Source organism: Chenopodium quinoa, unplaced genomic scaffold, assembly GCF_001683475.1.
Source record: "Chenopodium quinoa cultivar QQ74 unplaced genomic scaffold, ASM168347v1, whole genome shotgun sequence".
NCBI classification, from domain to species: Eukaryota; Viridiplantae; Streptophyta; class Magnoliopsida; order Caryophyllales; family Amaranthaceae; genus Chenopodium; species Chenopodium quinoa.
The window spans coordinates 3,362,175-3,379,651 of record NW_018743850.1 but is presented as its reverse complement, the minus strand read 5'-3'; the positions used below and the strand labels follow the sequence as shown (position 1 = coordinate 3,379,651).

The 17,477-nt window shown below is 36.6% G+C and overlaps 2 protein-coding genes across 3 annotated transcripts; both read left to right on the top strand.

Annotated features, from left to right (window-relative positions):
* The first annotated feature begins 6,356 nt into the window (after positions 1-6,356).
* LOC110685974 lies at positions 6,357-12,407 on the top strand. Of its 2 annotated transcripts, none has more exons than XM_021862533.1 (9): positions 6,357-6,529; positions 8,232-8,660; positions 9,204-9,276; positions 9,374-9,449; positions 9,564-9,644; positions 10,245-10,378; positions 10,641-10,890; positions 11,053-11,116; positions 11,611-12,407. In XM_021862533.1, the coding sequence occupies exons 2-9, from the start codon at positions 8,279-8,281 to the stop codon at positions 12,087-12,089; spliced, it is 1,539 nt and encodes a 512-aa protein (XP_021718225.1). In that variant the 5' UTR covers positions 6,357-6,529; positions 8,232-8,278; the 3' UTR covers positions 12,090-12,407. The 2 variants fall into 2 exon arrangements, with proteins under 2 accessions (XP_021718225.1, XP_021718224.1); XM_021862532.1 differs by having other exon boundaries at positions 6,358-6,529; positions 8,227-8,660.
* Positions 12,408-15,080: 2,673 nt separating this feature from the next.
* Positions 15,081-16,602, top strand: LOC110685973 (protein MIZU-KUSSEI 1-like). Its single transcript, XM_021862530.1, has one exon. The coding sequence runs from the start codon at positions 15,371-15,373 to the stop codon at positions 16,277-16,279; it is 909 nt and encodes a 302-aa protein (XP_021718222.1). The 5' UTR covers positions 15,081-15,370; the 3' UTR covers positions 16,280-16,602.
* Positions 16,603-17,477: the final 875 nt, after the last annotated feature.

Here is a 17,477-nt window from a genome sequence, read left to right as displayed (position 1 = left end):
ATAAATAAAACTGCATGTCTTATTGACACCAGCCGTCATTCCAACTTAGATTAATATCTCGTGATAATAAGTAACCTAAGAAATTCCCATAACGGGGCAAAGGCACTTTGAGTCGCCAGTTTCAATACAAACGGTCCAAGATCAGAGTCCCTTTGGAAAAATTGATACGATCAATGATCGTCTAATACTCTATTCGGATGCCTAATGGACGACTGTGTGCTTGATTTGGGGTAATCAACCCACTTTTGAAACCAAGCGCACATCCGTCCAAGGGCAAGTACATTCGACACTACATCCGATATACAACATTTAGTAAAATTGATGCAAAAAAAAAAAAAAAATTTACAAGGAAAACCGACCCAATGGCCGGCTGTTTCATATAAAACCGACCCCATGGCCAGTCAAAAGAAAGTGTTAACCGATTTTACAATCGGTGAGAAAAAGAAATTGTCAATCAAACCCGACTCCTCAGCCGGTAAAGATACATATATACTCGGCACGTAGGCCAAAAAAGTAATTGTCAGGCCATTCGGCCAAAGAAAAGATTTATATTTGATCTGGAGTGGAGGACTCTTCTACATTCTCATCCGACTTTTCACCGGCATCAGCCGGATGACCCTCATCATGCTCGAATTCCTCATTATCAGCCTTGTACTGTCTTCATCATCATCAGCTTCGCTATTTTTCTCCGCTTGCAGCCGCTCCTCGTCAAGCTCTTCAGTAGCTTGCTCAAAACGATACTCCTAAACGGAGTAATCGTCGTCAGGATGCAATGCCTTCTAAGCCATTCTCATCCGGATGGCACAGTCGGCTTCGTTCTCCTCGACCAGCTGCCTCTTTTCCTCCTCGGCCCTGGCTTGGAACTTCTTCCTCAGCTGCTGCTCTTCCTGGTTGGCGAGTTTTCTTTTCAGATTCTCGTTCTGGCGGCGGAGGCTGTCTGTTTCCCTACTGACATCCTCATGCTTGTCAAGCTCATTCCTGGCTGACTTCAGCTGGCCCTCAAGCTCAAATACTCTCTTCTAGGCCGCCTCTAGCTGCTGCTTGTTGACCTCCGCCTGAGAATGCAGGATATCATGAGTCAGTGCTTCATTTTTACATATGTCAAACATGGCTTAATCTAAAGCAGAGGCGACCCTTTCTTTGGCACTCTTTACCTCTTTCTGTTTGTCTGAGAATGGCTTCTTGAGCCCATTCACCCATAGCATGGCCTGCATTCGGCAAAGAAGATCATCAATACAGACGGCATGAGAGGGGTTAGAAATATTTTCTAACTTAAAAACAAGTTACCTCAGCTAGCAACGCCAAGATGGCATCAAAGTTGAGGGTGCCCACCCCCCTCACAAAATCCCGCTCCTTAGCAGAGATGACCTTCAGCATGTTCTTAGCGAACTGCTTTATATCCGGCCTTTGAGTAGCATCTGCACATTCAACACTTGGTGAGAAGTTGAAATAAGCCCGGCCTATAGACAGGGTGTCTTCAGAGCTGTTGGGCGACTGCTGATAAGACTTCACCCTATTAGGGTAAGGTAATGGGTTGAAGGCACTGATACCTGGGAGCTCAACCTCCAATTCCTTAGCACGCCTGTCTTTGCGTCCGCCTGCGACAGGCTCGCCTGTTGCTGCTGAGTCGACAACAGCGGTGAGTGGCTTGCCACTCTTCGACTCCCGAGGGGCGTTCGGTTTTTTAAGGACTCCGAGAGAAGAAGGCGACTTGTCGGTAGTAAAGGGGTGGGAATCATCCCCAGTCTCCGCCAGTCTTTCCTCTTTGACTCCTTGCTCAAGGTCATCATGAACCCCTTGTGACAAGTTAGGGTGTACCACCCAGGGCCGACTGCCTTAGGAGCCTTGCTCAAATAATGCATCGAAGCAAAGGCCTCAAAGCCCGGTTTCACCCCTTGCATATTACAGGCGGCGACGTATCCAAGCACATTCACCCACGAGTTAAGGGCAAGCTGCCAAACACCCAGGCGGTATCAGTCCAGGATTTTCTTAATGTCTTTATCAAGGAGGAATCTCAAGCCTGCCTATATCGCAGCTTCGTAGCAGCCGAAGCATTGATCCCCGTAACTCTGATTGAATGGCCAAACGACTGTAACGTCCAGGTTAGGGACATGAATCTCATATCCGGCCCCTATGACATAGGTGTCCCAAAATTCCTCAAGTTTTTTCAGCATATTTCCTTGAGTCTCAGCAGAGACATGGGTGAAATAGGGGATGAATTCTTTTTTAGCAGAGGAAGAATCTTCCCCTTGTCCTCTTTGAGGAGAGGTGGCCTCCTCCTTAGAGTCAAAGGTAGACTCTGAGATTTCTATCTCCTCATGAAATACAGGTGGCTCAGTTCTATCTTCAAAACCGCTTGAAACGGCATCCGACTGGGATGACCCTTGTTCAGAGCCGGATGCACTGTCATCAACCCCATCATCTGACTCGTTCGAATGGAGTCATTCGACATGCTTGGAGTGCCGGGTGGGTGATCAAAAACCTCATCTCTTGGCACCCTAATAGCACCGCCATCTTCCTCATCTATGGGGCCCTGGGTTGTCTTTTTAGTTCTGACCATAGTGTCCTGCACAGACACAGAGACGGTCGGATTCGGGGATGTTTGCAGAGGGGAGTCCAAGTGAGGGCAGGTGACACTCCTAGTCCTAGATTCAGCCGTCCCTGTTGACCGGCTGATAGCTACCCTAGGTCGTGCTATGTGTGTTTGTGAAACCATTTTGAAAAACAAGGAATAACAAACACAAACGGAAATTAAAGAACAAGAAAGAGATGGAGCAGACGGTTACCTTGTATTGAAGGTATTAGAGGAACCTCTTGGGACGTCTGTAATGCAGGCGGATCGAAATTAAGCGGCAATAAACAAATTCTCTCAAAAGTAAAAGATTCTATATTTGAAAATTTCTCGTGAATGTGCGAAAATGAGGGGATAAAAACATATATATATATAGGGGTAAAAATCTCAGGGGCAACCCCGACATTTACTCTAGAAGGTAAATAGTAAAAATTGTGTTCACCCATGCATGTGTGACACTTGTCACAGGCGTCACGTGGCGCGCCATGTCACCCCTGTGAGAGGCAAATGATTTAGATATTTTTTACCCTACCACGTGGACCAACCAGGGCTAGACACGTGGCAGGCAGATACTCCATATGGAATTGGTGGCCTTCAAGGCCCAATTCCCTAGACTGCCAAAAAACGGCGCAACCCATCAGTCCTAGGTTTCTGTAACCTAAGACAGAGGCACAAATTCCAATGACCCTATAAATAGGGAGATTTACCCCACTTTGGGGAGAACATTCGATGATTGCAACATAATCAATTCTCTCGCATCAAAGAAAAACACCTGATCTCGGAATCCGAGAAGATGTTACTTTACTTTCCGCACCTTTTTACATTCTCCGTACACGTTCTAACTTGATCGTTGGAGGCGGAACTCCACCCAACCGAGGGTGACATAAATCTCCCGAGGGACACAGAAAACCCCAAACAACTACCATATCATAAAAAAAGCAATTGATTATATTAATAACAATACAGCTAAATTTTCATGTAGTTAAGCGAAATCCAAGAAAAACAAAAGCAACCAAAGAAAAATCCAACAATCTCGTATACGAAACCAAACAAGCACCGAAAATCCAAAGAAAATTGAATTTATATACTGATTTTGACATTATGTGGCAACAACTTAATTAATTTAAACGACTATTTGAATTAAGAAGACAAAAAAAAAATAGGGCTAAATACCTTATCAGTTTGGGGGTAATTATCAAAAAAGCATTATGTTGATCAAGTGGTGGTGGCAACGCTAGATGGTTGGCCGCTGGTGTGCAGGAGGCGTCGATGACAACCGGTAATATGATATGTGTGGTGGTTCTGGTGGAGATGGAGAGGGTTGTCGTGGTGTGTGTGGTTTTATTTATTTATTTTTCTTTTTAGTTTTAATGTATTCAAATGAGTAGTGTGTTGAGTAGAGTATTAAGGAAAACCGCAACCTTGAAAAGCGGTTTTGATACTATAACGGCTATTTGAAGTAGCAATTTGTCTTTAAAAAATTAATTTTGCCCAAACGTATTTCTAGGCCTACGTGGACAACAATTTCGTAATTAAGTTTAGTACCGACGCAAAATAGTAAATAAGTTTCAAAATAACCATAATTGGTAAATCGTCCCAAAAACTGAACACGAACATGCAATTTTATATGTTCATATTTTATAAAGAAATGTTCATTTTATATGTAGTAAATGTTCAGTTTATATTACAAAACTATTAAATTATTACGAGTCAGACAAACTTTTTTACAAAAATTTATGTTTCTTATATAGTGTGTATATGATATGATGTGTTCAAAATTTGCGATTGTTTAGATTTCTTTCCTAAATATTCAAAATTTGCTATTGTTAAGATTTTTTTTATTAAATGTTCAAAATTATAGGCGTGGTGCATTACGATTGTTCAGATTTTTTTACTAAATGTTCAAAATTTGCGATGTTCAGATTTTTTTTACTAAATGTTCAAAATTTGTAATTGTTCAGATTTTTTTACTAAATGTTTAAAAGTATAGGCGTGATGCATTGCCATTGTTCAATTTTTTTATTTTTTTTATTAAATGTTCAAAATTTGCAATGTCTAGATATTTTCACTAAATGTTCAAAATTTGCAATTGTTCAAATTTTTTTTATTAAATACTCCCTCCGTCCCTGAAAGAACGAATTTTTTGGGTTGATTTCGCGGGTATTAAGAAAGTTATTGGAAGTATAAGAGTGTATGGAAAAGCTAAGAAAAGTAAATTGAAAAGAGAAATTTACATTAGAATTGCAAAAAGGTAGAGAGAGAAAGTAATAAAAGTATATAGAAAAAACAAAATTTGCATGGGGAAGCTAATTTTGCACAAATATTATTGCAAATTAAAGGGTATTAAAATGGAAATTGGATGAATATTTTGGGACTAAAATTAGGCCAAAAGGGTCGAACTTTTGATGACGGAGGGAGTATTTAAAAGTATAGATGTGGTTAGGGGTGTACACCGGTCCAAAACCGGACCGGACCTGGACCGGACCTGTTTGGACCGGGGACCTGAATTAGAGAATTTTGAGGACCGGAGACCGGACCTGAATCAACAGGTCCGGTTTCGGGTCAGACCTGAAAATTCAGGTTCGGTCCGGGTTTAGACCTGAACAGACCTGAATTTGTATTTTCCCTTTTTTTTTCTTTATTCAAGCCAAAGTTTTGACTAAAAACTATCATCAACAACCTCCTACGAACAACCCACCACCACTAATACATACACCCCTAGCGGCCTAGCCCACCACCACAAGCTTCTTTCCTTCTACCACCTACCCCAACTCACCCCTTAACTACCTTAACCCCCTTAACCCAGACACCATAACCCCAACAACCCAGACCCATTGATACCCACCCATAACCCAGAAAAACGAAAAAATTGAAAAAAAAAACCCACCACCGTCAGGCATCCACCGCACCCACAACCCAGAAAAACAAAAGAAAAAGAAAAAAACCCAAATCGATTCCACACATACATCCAACATCCGAACAAAAAACAAAAAAACGAACAAAAAAATCGCAAAAAACAAATTATACATAAATTGTCAAAAAATCCGAGAAAAAAAAAACAGAAATTTCGAAAAAATAGATCTACAAACTTAAATTACAAAATTTATAATTTTACATTACAATTTCATTAAAAAAGATAATTATAATCGTAAATTATGTGAAAAATAAAACTAGATCTACATACTAACCTATATTCAACTAAAACTAAAGTATAAACAAACTCTGGTGACGGCAGATGGTGGACGACGGGGCCTCGATGTTGGACGACGGTGCTCCAATCCCACGATGCTGGAGCCAGGAAGAGAGAAGAGGAGAGGAAGAGGAGTCGTTGAGAACCAGAAAGAAAGGGTGAGATTGAGAATCAGAGAGGAAGAGGGGAGATTGAGAATTAGAGAGGAAGAGGGGATACTGAGAATCAGAAAGGATAAGAGAAAAGGTGAGAGGACAAGAGGCGTTGCTGAATAGTTGAAGTATTAGGTTTTTTAGGCTTTTATATTTTTTTTATATATATATTATATAAAAAATCCGGGTTTCAGGTCCGGACCTGAAAACCCCGGTTTTGGACCTGATCCGGACCGGAACCGGAAACCTTGAATTTCAAGGATCGGGACCGGACCTGAATCTACAGGTCCGGATCAGGTCCGGTCCCAACAGGTCCGGTTCAGGTCGGTTTTCAGGTCCGGTCCTGTTTATGTACACCCCTAGATGTGGTGCACCAAGCTATTAAAATTTGCGTTGACCCCTTTATTTCTAATCCGTATAGGAATGAATATGGAGCACGTGACATGGCCCAAGTCTACTCATTAAAACATGGAATCTGTTCGTCTTCTTAAGAATCTCACATTCTCACAGTCCCTTAACAACAGATTTCTGAAAATTTTCAAGGGCGGGCGAAGCTTTTCACCACTTTCTCTCCCCTCCTCTTCTACTCAACTCCTTTCACGGCTTCACTCTCAGGTTAATTCTGTACTACTCTCTCTCCTTTTTACTACTTCTGATTGCAATCTTGCTTCTAATTTTTCTTAATTTTTATTTCATTTAAAAAGAATTAATTTCAGCGAATTTGTTGTTTTTTTTTTTTTTGAAAAAATTCCGTTTAGTCATGCTTTTCTTGCATTTTTTGTATGTTATTTATGATTTTTATTTGTTCAATTGAGTTATTTGCTTGTTAATTGTTCTAATTTTCGAGAAAAACTGGATGCAACTTTTGAACAATTATGTGGTGAAGTAAGGAATATTGTGTTTGTGTGATTGGATTTTGGAATTTAGGAAAATAAAACAATGCTGCAATTATGCTTTTAATACTTCGTAGTAAAGTTTTAGGCCTGAAGCTGATCAGTTTGGGTTAAATCCCGCAAAAAGATGTTTTTTTTGGTTAATTAGTTTATTGAAGTATTAATTTTATGCAATGGGGATTTAAAGATCAATTTCGGAGTAACAATCGATTGTTTAGGGTTTTGTAAATGGGGTTGTTTTAATTGATGCATGTGGTATATCCCGGAGGACGCCCAATTGAGCTGCATTAAGGGGGTTCCAGTTGATTTGCATGTTGGATATTGAAGAAATAAACTTTATGGCATTTAGGGGCTGATCTATGTTTTTTTTTTTGAGTATGTGAAAGAGGGTTATGTAGGGTGCTATGTTCTTAATAGTAGTGTTGAATGTCGGTGTTTTTAAGGAGTGGAAGTAGAAGACTTGATTTTAGGGTTATATTTGCTAGGATCCTTGTGATAGGAAGGTTGGACTTCAAAAGCTTCAAATTTGTGTAGAAACTAGAAAGTAATGATATAAGTACTATCAAGCTGAAATATTAGCTGATAGCAGCTTGTTTCAAGCTGAAATATGGTGTTTCAGGGCAGATGTTTATAGTTTTATTTGTTCAAGGATTCTTGTGGTTTGTGTGTTTGACACAAAATTTGTATAGTAAAGTATTTGTGTAAGCTTGATTATGTGAATTACTATAAGAAGGAAATCATCTTAGTTTGTGACTAGTGTTTTTTACCCAGGATGGTATACATTTTGTAAAATATTAGGCCAAACTAGACGATTTGTCTCTTCACGAGTTCATGTGCTTCATTTACTGGAATCAGGATTCCAATTATAAGGCACCCTGTTATTGATTCAATTCAATTCTTTTATTTTTACCTTTTAAATTGAAGTATGATGATAGACTGCAATAGGTTATTTCGTTTTAACTTGCAAAACCTATCCTTAGTGGATGACAGTCATGACACAGCTTTTTAGTTTAGTTTAAAACTTCAAGAGAAGCAGTTTTTATTAGGCGGTTCTAATATTAAACTTATGCAGAGATATTTAACTTTGTGTATAGGTAATTAGGTCCTTGAATGGAATAATATCACTCCCTTTGTCCCAAATGAACTAAAGCACTTTGACTAGCCATCCTTATACAGAGGAAGGGAATGAAGTAGTATGAACACACCATGCACGAACATACGCAAAATTTAGAAGAATATGTTTCAAGCATTTTGAGATGTGAAAATACCAAGTGTTTCTCTTATTTGGGGCAAAGGGAGTAGTTCATATTTTACACTGGTCCTGATGAATGGTTGATTTTTTTTCTTATCATTGTCAGTTGATAATCCATGGGCTTTAAATGCTAATTGATAGAACTCATAGAAGTGACGTATGTGCAGATCAGTTTAAGTAATTAATGCTTTCGCTAAAGCTCCAAAATATATCTACATTATGAGAAAAAGAGTTGATCCACAAAGCATGGTTGGGGAGGAGGTCCTACGACGATGTACCTCAAGTGAATCAGATGATATGAAAAGTTTGGATTCTATTTCCAATATAAAAAATAATGCTGAATTATCTCAAACAACTACCAATATAAAAAATTGCATTGACGATTTAGGACAGGCAAAGGAAGAAATTCAGGGCACTCAAAATATGGCTAAAGGCATCAACAAAGATGTAACTTTGCAGCCACCAATAAATAGCTCTGAAGTGGTTGAAACATTGTCAGTTGGTCACTTTTCAAAGGTGAATGTTATTCAATCTAACAATAATGGTGGAATTGGCTCCTTAGTTGGTGCGAATGAAGAACTTGGAACTGACAAAATCAATGGTAAGTACATCCAGACCATCCAGTATTATAGCTTGAAACAATTGGACCTGTTGAAAATGTTATGATACAGCAAGGTCTGCTTGTCTCCTGGAATAATCTCACTTTGTTTTGCTGTTAATATATGCATGATTCTTAAGTGTTAATGATTCTGGGTGTTGCTGAGACATTAATTGGGAAGCTGATATGATATGCATAGTTTCTCATGTGAATGTTAGGTCTATGCTCCTTTTGCTATCTTTCCCAATTTGCTGTGCTTAGAAAAAAGATCATTTTTGATAATAATTTATTCTTATTGTATTGCTTCCTGTTTTCAGCACATTAAATCAAAGTAAGCTTGTGTTAATCTGAGGTTCATTCTTGGCAATATGTTTTGACCAATTTCTTTATTAATGGTTTTTGGATTATATGAAATCTTTGCTATTTTGTAGCATATTTTCTCGTTTTGCTGTTGACCCATGAGATTCAATAATATGATTCTTATTGTTGTTTTACACTAGTCTTATTTCATAATTATCTTTAATGCGGGTTTATCACCATTAATAGGTTCTAAAACAACTGAAGATGAATGCAATAACAAAGAGTCCTCAGTTCGTGTAGTTTATAGTTCTTTACCAAGGTTAGTATAAGTGCTTATGAATTTTGCTGGAACAATGTTTCTTACTTCTGAGTTCTGACATTCTTTTTCCTTCAAACTTTGATCTATTATCTTGCAGCCACAGCAAAAGAAAGCTTGAGGAATTCTTACATCAGTGGTCTGAGTGGCACACTCAACATTTAATGTCGGCTGAGGTGAGCTTTTTTCTTTGAACTATCAAGCCTGTATGATCAAATCAAACTGATTTATTTACTTGGGCTTGTCATCTGAGATCTGACAGAGACCTCTTGAATGTATGACCATTTCAGGATCCAGCTTACTGTTTAGAGTCTGGTGAGGAAACTTACTTTCCTGCATTACGTGTTGGTTCGGAGAAGTCTTTGGCATTGGTATGTTCTCTTTCTCTCGTCCTAGTAGTTTAAAACTTTAAACCTAGGTGTTTTGGTGTAGGACTTCTAAAGTCTTGCCATTTACGTTAAAGGAAAAGATTTATTTGCTTTCAGTTGCTATAAAATGCTTGAACAATCATTTAGCTGGATGCATATGATCCCCCCCCCCCCCCTCCTTATTTTGGAGATATTTATGTAAAGGTGAAGAGGTCCCAGTATTTTGGAACTGGATAGCTGCTGGTATTTCTAGTGTTTTGGATTGTCTTTTTGGCTGCTTTTCTAGTCATTATTACTTGCTAGTTAGAGATTGAATGATAACCATTGATAATTTTTTCAATTAGAAATTGAATGGGATCATAAAGCTTATTCATTATCCATATGCCATTTGAATCAATTACTTTGTATGTAATCTAGAAACTTCCATGTCATGCATGTTCAAAGAACTTTATGTTCTGTAAAAGCATCTTGCTGGAGTTTCAGCCTTTAATTGGCAGACATTTACAAATCCAATCTTGCACAGGAATTAGTGGCATCCCAAGTCACTAAAATTGACTGTTTATATAAGGTTTCACCTAACATATATTTTCTTTTGGATGCTAGTCATTTACAATGGATGGCCATGTCCAGAAAAGGCAACGGAAAGAGTCATTATCTGTGAATAATGATTGCTCGCCATTGTATGATAGAGGATATGCTGTTGGTTTGGCATCTGATGGGGGAAATGTCGAAGGTAGGTAAGAATTCAGTGAGGCCTTTATGTCCGAAGTAGGATGTTATGACAAATACTTTACTTATTCCAGTGCTTTTTGTGAGTAGAAAAGTGAGTAAAGAAATTGATTATTCGACGTAAATTTGGTTCTATAGATATGCTTTATGCTTGATGTTGTTGCTGAAGTGTTGAATACCCTTTGATGATATGTTATGTTTGTCTGAAGTAGGATCTTGTGATTTATATGATTTAAATAAGGAAAATAATGTTTGTCCCTGTGGTTTCAGCATCGTAGATATGCGTGATGCTCCTCGTTGCTTCAATTGTGGTTCATATAATCATCCTCTCACCGAGTGTAAAAAGCCTCGTGATAATGCTGCTGTAAACAATGCTCGCAAGCAATTTTTAAGCAAAAAGAACCAGAATGGTCGTCCCCGTGCCCAAACTCGGTATTACCAGGAATCTGCTGGTGGCAAGTATGAGGGGCTTAAACCAGGTGCTCTTTCAACTGAAACAAGGAAGTTGCTGGGTTTAGGGGTGAGAGCTCACTCTTTCTTTGTGGTAAATTTTATGTAATAATCGAAGTAGTAATCTATTAGTGAACTATGAAATGCTCATATAAGGCCCTTAGGATATTCTTTTACTGATTAAGTATGCTTCAGGTCAATAAGCTACTCTGTATTTTTTGATGTGTTACAGGAGCTTGATCCACCTCCATGGCTTAATAGGATGCGTGAAATTGGGTATCCGCCAGGGTACATAGGTAAACAGTTATTTATGCCTATTTGAATTAGCTATTTTTATTGATGTCCATATGCTAGGTTTAGATTATATACTTTTTATGTTTGTGTTTGTTTGGTTGACATCCAATTACATGGGAAGTACAACTTCCTAGGAAGTAAAAGTTTGAGGAGGTTTTTTGGTTGGCATGAGCATAGGAATTAACTTCTTATAGGAAGTTCATTTCCCACTTAATGGTGGATGTAGTTTACCTAGTCCCCCAGGCAAAAGGTACGTAGAACTTTTCATGGGAATTTCAACTGTCTAGCAAATTATATTGCTCACTTCTTAGGAAGCAAAACTCCTTAGGAATAGCAAATTTATGGGATGTTTAACTTTCTACATGCAACTAAATGGCCACTTAGATTAAAGAAAGTAAAAGATTTTATCAAACTTGGTCCATGCCAATTCACCCGAAGACTACTGTATGTTATTTTTTTTTTTGTAAAAGATCCTTTTGCAACTATTTTACATCAGATGAAGATGAAGAGGAACAGCCTTCAGGAATTTCAATCTTTGGTGATGAAGAAACGCAGAATCTTGATGGGAAAAATGACCTTCAATTAGATGTAGGAAAATCCCAGCAGAAATTCACTGTAGATTTTCCTGGAATTAATGCCCTTATACCGGAGAATGCAGATCAAATGAAGTGGGCAGCGCCTGTAATTCCAGCACCTGAGCATGCTTGGAACCAATCAAACAACAGATGGAATCATGCTCGAGATTCTCTGAATAATGGGGTTTTCCGTGGTGGGTATGGGCCACGGAATCACATAGAGCCCCCATATTCTCACTTTGGTCTCGGGTTAAGTCCACCACTGCCTCATAATCCACATCATTATTATCCTAGAGAACCATTCAGCCCGAGAGGTCTCTCAGTTCCTGGAGGCCCACGTTATGGAAGTCCAGGCGATGCACAGAGGCCTTTTCTGCATTATAACTACGGTAGTATCTGACCTCATTCTCATATGTCCTAATTTATGGTAGCTAGTTAGATGGAAGAAGGAATCAAGTGGTCTGCGAAAGTTATTTAATTCTTAGGTAGATGTTGTACAATAATTAGCTTCTCATTGTTGTCAATTATAGTTAATCTTTGCTCACTGAGAACAACGGAGCAGATCCATCGATTATCAAATGAATAATTAGCTTCTCATTGTTGTCAATGATAAGTTGCGGTCTATTGACAGTTATACCCGAAGTAGGACATGGATGTAGTTAAACCTTTGTTGGTTCATGTTATGTCATCAAATATTTTAACTTATTTTACGGTACAACTTGGTTTGGTATGGTCATGTATGCTCAACGGTAAGTGGGTCCACCCAGAAGTGCTTAGAAGTAACTGCTCTAATGGTGGTTGGTTCTCTTGATCTACAGTTAGGTCATCTGTGAACTTGTTCTGTCCCCATAATTTTGTATTTCTTACGCATGACCGTTGTTTTCTTAGTTTTATTTTCAATTTTTAAACATTTTAGTACTTGTTTTTAGTGTTAGTTTATTATATTATGTGGTCATCAAACTATTCACAGTTATAATAATTATTATTATGACCATTAAAATCAACGAAAATTGACCATTGTTACGTATGTATATCTAGCTCATGTGGGGTGCATATAATGGTCGTCACCGCCATATGATCACCTTGGATCCTTCATTCGTAATTTATTAATATAGTTCATGTTTTATTAAGAGCTTAATTTATTTAATTGTTTGTGGGTAAACAACTTTTTAATAGTACATTTCATATACTACGTAGTATATAGTATTCTTTTTGTTAGTGTTATTGTATAAACTTCTTATTAAAATGTGCATGATGTATTTTGTAGATTTTTATACTAAATTCTCTACTGGACCATTCGATTTACCAGTGCATTATGTGGGCTATAATTTTGCGAAATTAGGTGTTATTAATCTTGTCTATGCAAGTTTTTGATATAATTTGTCATGGGAGAGTCTAATAAGCCACTTTTGGCGGATCTCTCGTAATAAAGTTATACGGCTATATATAAGAAGTTTATAATAATAAGAAAATGATAAAATTTGTTATGTATTAATAACATTGATTGACGCATGATTTTGTCAAATTTTCAACATTATACCATTTTAGGATAGGTAGAAAATTTCTAATATAACCCTAAGCGTTGTGTATTACCTCTGTTTTAAAATATTGCAACACTTTAACCAAAAAACTTTCAAATTTTTAGTTCAAGTTTTTATAAAATGGAAGAATTACAGTACATTCTAACAAAAAAAAAAATGTATCGTTAATGGAAAAGTACAGTAATGACTTTAATCTCTTTTCACATAGTGAAAACATGTTGAAGATCAATGATAAATTTATTCATAAAGTTACAAATTGTATAATTATAAAATGGGCAATTCTGATTTGGTGTTCGGAAAGCTATTATCCTTTAGTAAAAAGCTTCAAGAAACGCCGACCTAGGAGAGAGAAAAAAAACATAGCTTGTGGCTCAAAGAATAGCATATACTCCTAGTGCATGATTAAGTTGCATCAAGTTAATAATAACACAAGAAGAAAAAAGATAGAGGAAAACAAGGAAAAGAGGAGACAACAATTAAGTGGGTTAGCCATTATTGATATACGTGCATTAGTGCTTTATGTTTCTTGTTTGTGGACCTTTTTTTTTGGTATCATTAGACGTTAATTATACTGTAATATTACTACTAATTAATAATTAATGTTGGGATTAATTTTGGGGTGATCAAAATTTGGGAGTCCAAAGCTAGGCTTTGGGTTCTGTTATTGATGGTGGGTTTGGTTTTGGTGTGTTTTTACCTGCTCTTTTTGTAGGTTTTAGCCCTTTTCAACGTAAGTCAAGTATCTTTAGTCAATTTTATTTTTCTGTCTTTTATCATCTTTTTCTTCATCAAAAATTCTGCTTATGAGTTGTGGCTGGTATAGGGTGTTAATTTTTCAAACTTGATTGAATAGGATTATGGGAGTAATAGTGAATTGAGGCAAATTAAATAAGAATCAACATGTAAGCTGCTTGAACTCTATATTGAATTTGAATGAAATTAACTCGAACTTGAACATGATTTGAAATGTTAATTAGTCCAATTAAGTAAGATTTTGCTCGACTCAAAAGCATTACAGAGTACATAACTTTATAATTTTGTATGTGTTGAATTAAAATATAGACTGATATTGTTAATCAATAACCTTTCTTATTCTATAATAAGCAGATGTTTTTATATGAGAAAAGAATTGATCTTTTGATTTTTTTTTGTTTTTTTTTATTTTTGATTTTTGATTTTTTATCGTTTACTTGTTTTAATGATGTAACCAGTTATGCACTTCGTACGAATATATGATGAATAATAATTAATCTTGACATCTTAGGTTTTCTCTTTGAGTGGAGGGTCATACGATAATAATTTCCCTTGTGATAGAGTGCACTATATTTCTTATAAGGTAAACTATTTCGTACTAAATTGAAAATAAGTTCAAAACAAATGGCTTAATACATACGAGTACTCCAAAATGAGTTTTCGTGGGTATGATTGCCTTCACAAGTATCTATCCTTAGATGTTACCTTTATTTCATATTATTTGCAATTATTAAATATTTTTTACCTATATTTCATGTCAAATCGTTGCAAATATAAAAAGAATAATAGTGAAGTTTTAGATAAGAACAAAAAAACCACTGAACATTGCTCATTTCTTCAACACCTAATCAGACTGACATTTTAGATCTTCTCATAGACAAAAGCTTAAACATGTTTCTTTTTATGACTTATTTTTGGCAGATCTATCAATGTAAAAAAAAAGCTACATAAAAACAGCTAATACTATCATACGAAGTATAGAGCAGTACTGTAGTACTATAATCTATTGAAACAGAAACATTAGACTTTTTTCTTTGTTGGGTCCCTTTAACCGAAATCATAAACCAAATGCGACAGTTCCTTTGTCTCCTTCAATCTTACTATTTCCTGAATTTCAACTCTTTTCTTTCCTTTTTATTTTCTCTCTCTTCTATAAAAGTTCACTGTTTTTCTAAAAAAAATGTCCTCTTTTTTCTAATTGTCTGCTCTCCTCTCTTCTGTTAGGTGGTGGTTGCTCACCTTCATTCACTTCTTTTTTTTCACTTACAATTTTATTTTCCTTATAAACTACCTAAGTAACACCTACAAATTCTCCACTTCCATTGTATTTTCTTATAATAGTGCAATATTTTCGTTGTGTTATTCAATTCTAAGGTTATTAACAAAGATGAGGACGATAATGTCGTCGAAAACTCCTGGAGAAGCATCCTTCTCCTTCTCTAGAAGGTACTTTAATTGGCGGAAGAAACCCGAAGATCTTCTTATTGAAGAGGATTGTTATGATGAAGAAGGTATTCTTCGTTCTTTTTCGAGTCTTCCTTCTGAAGGTACTTTAAACATCTTATCGAGTGATACAAATGATAACGAGGTTGAGGCGATTAAGTCTTGTGTCTTAGTCCCTAAAAAGACTAAGAACAAGAATAAGATTTCCGTTTTTAAGTTCACGTCTTTTTTTACTAGGACGTTAAGTAATAATAAGTCTGGAGATAATACTAAAAGTAATAATAATAGTAATCGTTCTTCCACAACTCTTGGGTCGAAAGTTGTTGGTACGTTATTTGGCTTTAGACGTGGTCATGTTCACATTGCGTTTCAAGAAGATCCGAAGACGACACCGGCTTTTCTTATCGAGCTTTCGACTCCGACTAGCGTTCTAGTGCGGGAGATGGCTTCAGGGTTGGTGAGGGTAGCATTGGAATGTGACAAGAAGTTGGATAAAAAAGGGGTGAAGTTGTTAGAGGAGCCACTTTGGAGAGCTTATTGTAATGGAAAAAAGTGTGGTTATGCTATGAGGAGGGAGTGTGGACCGCACGAGTGGCGCGTGTTGCGGTCTGTTGGGCCGATTACGATGGGGGCTGGTGTTTTGCCAAGGGAAGGCGGTAGCGAGGATGATGGGGATAGTAGTGATGGTAGTGGAGGAGGTGGTCAACACGGCCGTGCAAAGGAGGGGGAGCTTATGTATATGAGGGCTAAGTTTGAGAGGATTGTTGGATCTAAGGATTCTGAGGCATTCTATATGATGAACCCTGATGGAAATGGGGGTCCTGAGCTAAGTGTTTATTTGCTCCGAGTTTGAGGTTTTTTTTTGGTCATGCATGAATTTGGTATAAAAATTAAGGATTATATGTTCGGATTAATAATGTTTTTGGAGATATGAAATGAAATGAAATGTTCTTATTATATGTGTAACCTGAGGTTTTAAAAAAAAATGGACTTGGATCATCAAGTTTATTTCATTTTGGGTTTTGTTATATGCTAAATTCATATCATTGGCCATCTTGTTGGGATCTTGTTATTTTGAGTATGTATAGCTTCATTTTGTAGTCCTCCTTTTCAATGAAATCTATGGTGGCTCTGCTATTACAATGATTATTCAATTTTCATATTTTCATTTTATAATTAATTTCAATTCACGTATTATCTTTATTAATTTGTTCGAATCAAATACACTCGTTATATACATGTAAGTGAAGATAAGGATAGTGAAGTATCTATCGATAAATATAAATTTTTTTATGGTAAAAAAAGGTTTTTTAATTTTTACTTGTGCATTGAAGTTGTCCTTTTTTATGGGATGTTAAAGTGGAGTTAAGTTATCAAACTAAGTAACAAATCAAAGTGAGAAAGTAAGGCAATCTTTTAAAAAATATCCACCTAGTTTGGTGAGTGACATGGAAGGAATTTTCGAGAGAGATTTGAAATGAATCTTGGGAGTTGGTGGCAGACCAATTTTATCGTAAATTGCTTCGTATCTTTGACAAGGGTGGTCCGCGTGCAACTTCTTCATTTTCAGTTTAGTGGTACCACTACTTCATCACAATTTTTGTCTTATTCTAAAGCTTTGGTGAAGATCGTTCTAGATAATAATAGCTCAAACACCCTAAGTTCCATTAGTTTTTGGATAATACTGCCTTTGTAACTAAAGTATTACGGAGTACTCACCTTAAATCATGAATTTCTCACTATTACAACCATAAATTCTCAAAATAATACGGAGTAGTGAAGATAGCTAGGTGTAATATTGAAAGATTCGTTTCAAAATTTTCTTAGTTTTCTTAATTTCTTACTACATTCAATAAATACTCCGTTTAAATATTATATCTTTAACTATTATTAACAACAAAAAAAAAAGTTGATATTATGAAAATAAACATTTAGAGCAAGAACAATTTAATAAGATTTTATTTGACTATATTTGCCCTACATATCCATCATTAAAGGTGGTCAAATTATTGATGCGAGTAAAATGGAAATGAATCAGAAGATGAAATATA